This window comes from Vigna radiata, unplaced genomic scaffold (assembly GCF_000741045.1).
Source record: "Vigna radiata var. radiata cultivar VC1973A unplaced genomic scaffold, Vradiata_ver6 scaffold_258, whole genome shotgun sequence".
NCBI lineage: Eukaryota > Viridiplantae > Streptophyta > Magnoliopsida > Fabales > Fabaceae > Vigna > Vigna radiata.
In genome coordinates this window covers 483,745-489,854 of record NW_014544143.1, presented here as the reverse complement: position 1 = coordinate 489,854, position 6,110 = coordinate 483,745, and the positions used below count along the sequence as shown (strand labels likewise).

General features: G+C 33.3%; 1 protein-coding gene across 1 annotated transcript; it reads right to left on the bottom strand.

Annotated features, from left to right (window-relative positions):
• Positions 1-2,550: 2,550 nt before the first annotated feature.
• Positions 2,551-3,967, bottom strand: LOC106755410 (probable sucrose-phosphatase 3b). The gene is made up of 3 exons (XM_022778298.1): positions 3,414-3,967; positions 3,138-3,248; positions 2,551-2,603 (listed from the first exon to the last, which is right to left on the bottom strand). Exons 1-3 carry the CDS (start codon positions 3,817-3,819, stop codon positions 2,551-2,553), a joined length of 570 nt encoding a protein of 189 aa, XP_022634019.1. The 5' UTR covers positions 3,820-3,967.
• Positions 3,968-6,110: the final 2,143 nt, after the last annotated feature.

Here is a 6,110-nt window from a genome sequence, read left to right as displayed (position 1 = left end):
CCCGTGACGGGCCGGGTTGGCTCGCGGATTATAACCCATTTTGACGGCTCTAATATACAGCTGCCTATCAACATAAATTAAATCAATGAATTAATTGATATATACTTTTAAAATTAAATTAAGTCGAGTTTTATTTAGTTCTTAGCTGTTTTAAATAAATAGACATTTTCATTCACAAAAAATAAATTATTATTTCATATATTTTTCATGAAGTAAATAAATTAAGATAACCAAATATAAAAGGTGCATAAGTATATATTAAAAAGAAAAAAAAATTATCTAATGATGCTCTGACAACATACTAAATGTGTCATATTTACCCTTATGAGAAATTATAATCCAAAGTTTAGAGATTGAGACTCTTATTCTTATTATTGTATTTATCTGTAGTTCGTTTTTAATTGGAATTTATTTACTTATTTATCATAATAAGATCAACTTAGGCCATCAATAATTAAAGGTCTTATTAGATCCAATTTCATTTTATTCCTTTATTTAACATGTTTATTTGTTTTTCTTCAACTACAAATCAATTCTTAAGGTTTTTTTTGACTATTTTCATTTTCTTCTGTCCAAATATCCAAATGTATATGTTTCTTAATTTTTTATCCGATTAAACGGATGAGTTGATTAGTGTACTTATTTATTTGGACAAATTTCATTTTCTTTTTTATATACCTAATGAGATTAATTTTTCTAACCTATAAAATGGACATTTTTATCCGAAATTAGAAAAACTTCTGAAAAAGCAGTGAAAAATTACTGAAAAAAGTTGCGTCACTATTAGTGGGGGTTTTGTGAAAACCGCTAAAAATACCAGAAATTTTGTGAAAATCACCGAAAATACTGAGGATTTTGTCAAAACCGTCGAAATTTACCGAGGTTTTGTCAAAACCGCCGAAAATGTAAATAATTTATTTTTTTATTATTCAAATTATTTGATTATCACAAATGAACCAAAATTAAATATAAACATTAAATATAAGCTGTAAACATTAAAAATACAATTAATGTTTCCTAAAAATTAAAATAAACTAAGACAACTAATCTATCCTTGCGTCAGGAATTTTTAATTTACAGGTGATCAAAGATACTTACACCATATTCTAATTTCTAAATGTTCACATCATACAACCAATAATCATTTTATTGAAATTCTAATGGGAATTCTGCTATCCTATCAATCCGGGGAGAGTTGACTAAATATTGAGAGAAGTTACATGGCAAAGTAAACTAGTACTGGCTTTGCAAGGAGGCAGCTGAATGGCACAACTTCATGGGAATGACAGTGATGCTCTGCCAGTTGCATGGACAGGTTGTTTGTTTCATGTTGTGTGAAACAGGAAGCTACAACCAGAAATTCTAACATAATTCCTTCATTCAGCAGCAAAGTCATGAAAAAATTGAGCACAAAGTACATTAACAAGCTAAATTGATCTTCCAGCCCAACCAGGAAGTAGAAGACTAGACTTGATAGAATGGAGATGAGAAAAAGAAACGTAATGCTGGACAAGAGCTGCGCAAGTAAAAAAAGAATAGTGTACTAGAGTGTTGGTTTGATTCTTCACATGAATATATTTGCAAAAGAAAGAATTACTGAGTGAAACAGTAAAGAAGAACCTTCATGGAATCATAATTTATCAATGAAAACTTTGCTACTACTTCCTACTAATTAAATCACTAATGTGCGAAATACATCATTTTCAAGACATGAAATTGAACCACANCTATAAGAATGTTCANAACAAGTTGGGAAATATTGATTATAACAGCTTAAAGTTACATTTCAAGATAGAAAAACAATTAACAAATATCAGGGCATACATAATATTTAAGTTTTACAGCATCTTCTCGTCAAGAGTATATGGAATCAAACACTAACTATATATAAATTTAATAGGCGGAGAGAACCATTATTTGGTAGAATCTTTCAACTTCCAAAGTATATTGTCTATGAGTAACAATTACTTCCAACATTTCAACTAAGTAACACAACCATCAATACACTTTTAATCAATATACCTGTAAAATCATTTTGTTTGTCCCTTAAGTATATGCAGCAGCTTGAAGTTCACTGTGTCGGTTCCTTTTGCACCTTATAACTCTTGCTTNATTATCTATAATTTCTAGAACCTGGAAAATATGAACTCTTTACAGTTATGTCGATAATGATTATAAAGAAACAGGAACTGTCTACATAATAAACTGAATTTACTTCGTAAAATCATATTGACTCAACAACATTTTTTTTATGTAAATTTTGAATAATTACATTATGGTCACGGATTTGCTTTACCTCTGGTCTTGAATTAAGAACTCCACTGGACATTCCAACATCTATATGCCATATGCTACAATTGTATTTACTGCAAAAATCAAAGAACTAGTTTCAATAAATAGAATAGAACTATTCCATCCACAATGCACAAGAAGACTTAAATATTGTATATTCCGTTTAAGTTAAAACTCAAGTATGATACTGATTATTGAGATTTTAAACAACCTCAGGTTATTTTAACCATATTTGAAGAGATATCTCCTCTTACCAATTTACACCAGTAGTTTGAGGAGTATGCTTATACCATCCCCATGATTAGCCCACACTGACCAAGGAGAATCAGTCAGAAATCTAGTTTCAAGTGCTATGAAACAATGAAATTTGAAACTATTAAATGAAGATAACAAAATACAACATATATCTTTATTTTAAATCTACACTTAAGCAGAGTAAATTCCTACATATATTTCTTGACTCATGTAGTCAATTCATCATAGATACATAATTTAATCACATTCTAACACACATGACAATCTCTTTTATGAATGATCAACCAGAATATAGAACATAACAAGGATGGATTTTGAAGTATATTAGAGAAAAACTTGCAGATAGAAAAGGGTAAAGGAATCATTAGAAGCTAAATGATCAGATTCTTCCATGAATTTAAAAACACCTCTAAAGGAGAGTCTTCATGTGAAATTATGAAATTGCTAGCACGAAAAAAGTTTCATTCGCCTAAGAAAGTAATATCCAAGAGATAATGAGAAATATACCTTTTATTATATTTCTTTTGGGTTTGAGCTGATTAATATTAAGTATATAATATTAAGTTGGACACAAAGAACTATAATCTCACCCCACGTTTCTCCAAACGTGTTGAGAGAGCTTTGACGACATTTGGGGCCTTCCCTTTTTCCAAATAAAAGCTGACCTTGTGAGGCTGTTGTTCTGTTTCTGACTGCAGTTACTCCAGAAATTTCAAAGAAAACAAGTTGATAAAAGAATATCAATGCTTCTATATAATAGCTAATACCAAAATTCATTTAAGGTCATTCTGTTGAACATGATTCAACATATAAAAATTCTGATAAGTATCTTATTTTTTATAATTAAAAGATTACAAAGTACTTACATACTTGCATAGTTAGTTCAGGAAACTTGGTTGTTTCCTCCAAAACCACGTCTCTGTCCCACTTATGATCCAGATATTGTTTCCAACCATCATTGGCTACCATGGATTCACCATATGTATTCTCAGTACCCACAAACATTATAGTGATATTAGGAGTCAACAAAGGTTTCTGTTTTCTTGAATATCCATAAACAGTAGGTGATCTCCCAATGGAGAAAACTAGCAGAGAATCATGACGATAAATGCAATTTGAATCAAACTTTAAGGATAGATATTTGCTATGGACATGGAAAAGACAAATGTTTGCCGCTTCTCCCATTAAATATATGTATGAATCAAGGATAGGTATGTTGGGGTATTGGGCTCCCTTCCTATGTGGAGAATAGACCCAAATAGTGTTGTCCATTATGTCTCATTAGGTTAAAATGAGATGGGTCAGATTAGTAGAGCACAAGAGAGTCATTTGAAGAGAGACAAAAGCCAAGTGAGAGAAAAAGAAAGAGAGAAAGTCATTCCCGCATAACCCTAAACCTGCACTGGTGTTTTTGACACTGTGAAGTCGTTAACCATTGGATCGAGCTGATTTTTGGCCAGTAGGTTCCAGACATATGGTTCTTCATTCTGACCGTTCGGATCGTCAATCGGAGGTCTAGATTGAGATAAATCAGTCCCGCACCAGCAGCTCTGTTTTGGAAAATTTTCATCTTCTTTGTTCTCATTTGTAAGTATTTGTGCTTACTTAATTTGGCTTATTGAAAATACCTTTTGGTATTATTATTATTGGAGATTCTTTTGTACCCTATTATTGATCATAGTGGATTTTTCTTTGGTCTGAACGACTCGTGGTTTTTACCCTTGCATTGAGGGGTTTTCCATGTTAAAAATTGTTGGTGTCTATTTGTGCTTTGAATTTTATCTTTGTTCTATTTGTTTGGTGCTCCTCGCAGATTCTCGCAAGAAGGGGGATTGAATTTCTGCTGCGTTATAACTCTTTGCCAAGTTGTTATATTTGTTTTTGGTCCTTTCCCCCATTAGAGTCGTATCAGAGCTCTTTGGTTAAGGGACTGTTTAATTTGCGTGAATGATGGAGGCACATACAAAATTAATTCCATTGAATGAAGAAAATTATCACTTATGGAAAGGCAAGATGAAGGACTTGTTATTTGTGAAAAATTTGCATCTTCCTGTTTTTGCTTCCAATAAGCCAGAATCCAAGTCAGATGAAGCATGAGATTTTGAACATCAACAGGTATGTGGATTTATCAGGCAGTTTGTTGATGACAATGTAATTTTGTTGCTAATGAGACATATGCGAGAACCTTATGGGATAAGCTTGAGTCCTTGTATGCCTTTAAGTCAGGGACTAATAAATTGTACTTGCTGAAAAATTTTGTGGAGTTGAAGTACAAGGAAGGAACTCCGGTTTCAAATCACTTGAGTGAATTTCAAGGACGCTATGATCAATTAGCAGGAGTGGGTATAAAATTTGATGAGGATCTATTGGGCTTATTCTTATTAAACTCTTTATCAGATTCGTGGGAGACATTTTGGGTTTCCATGATAAGTGCTACCCCTAATGGTGATATATCTATGCAAATGGCAAAGAGTGGTGCTCTTAATGAGGAGATGAGAAGGAAGACACAGGGTACTTCATCTCATTCAGAAGTGCTTATTATAGAGAATAGGGGGAGAAGCAAAAAGAAAGAACAAAACAGTGGTAGAGATAAAAGCAGGAGCAAGTCTAAGTCTTAGTACAAGAATGTGGAGTGTCACTATTGTCACAAAACAGTGCATATAAAGAAGAACTATTTTTTTGTGGAAGAAAGAGAACAAAGACAAAACGGGTAAACAAAGAGAAAAAGATAATGATGGTGGTGATCGTGTTACTACTACTACATGTGGTGACCTTGTTTGTCTTCGTGATTATGACACTATTAATTTTGTATCTGATGAGAGCATGTGGATAATTGATAGTGGTGCTACACTNCATGTTACATCNAGGAANGAGTTCTTCACATCTTATACACCTGGTGATTTTGGAGTATTGAAGATGGGTAATGATGGGGTGTCTAAGGTTATTGGTGTTGGTGATGTTCACTTGCAAACCAACATGGGGATGCAGTTGCTGCTTAGAGGAGTTAAACATGCTCCAGATGTTCGCTTTAACTTGATTTTTATGCAGGTACTTGATGATGGTGGATATGATAACCACTTTGGTTCTGGAAAGTGGAAGCTCACCAAAGGTAACTTGATTGTGGCTAAAGGGGAGAAAAACTCTAAGCTTTACTGGACAAAATCTTTGGTTGCTAAAGACAGTGTGAATGTCGTGTATATGGAGTCATCTTTGTGGCACAGAAGGCTTGGGCACATTAGTGAAAAGGGGCTTAACTGCTTAGCTAAAAAGGATGTTCTCTCAGGATTGAAGAATTTAGAATTGGAGAAATGTTCTCACTGCATGGCTGGTAAACAAACCAGAGTATCCTTCAAGAAGCATCCTCCCTCCAGGAAGTCAGAGTTGCTTGAATTGGTGCATTATGATGTTTATGGCCCGTTGAAGGTAAAGTCTTTTAGTGGTGCACTTTACTTTGCTACTTTTATTGATGATTGTTCCAGGATGCTTTGGGTTTATGCACTACATAGAAAGGACCAAGTGTTGGACAAGTTTAAAGAATTCCATGCTTTGGTTGAGAGGCAGTC

Bases quoted from the DNA above. Each gene is read 5' to 3' on its own strand.
- LOC106755410 (XM_022778298.1), bottom strand. From the start codon at position 3,819: ATGGACAACACTATTTGGGTCTATTCTCCACATAGGAAGGGAGCCCAA. The intron at 3,249-3,413 runs GTAAGTACTTTG...AAATTTCTGGAG, and splicing joins TGAACTAACTATGCAAGTAT to TAACTGCAGTCAGAAACAGA. The intron at 2,604-3,137 runs GTGAGATTATAG...CTCCTTGGTCAG, and splicing joins CACGTTTGGAGAAACGTGGG to TGTGGGCTAATCATGGGGAT.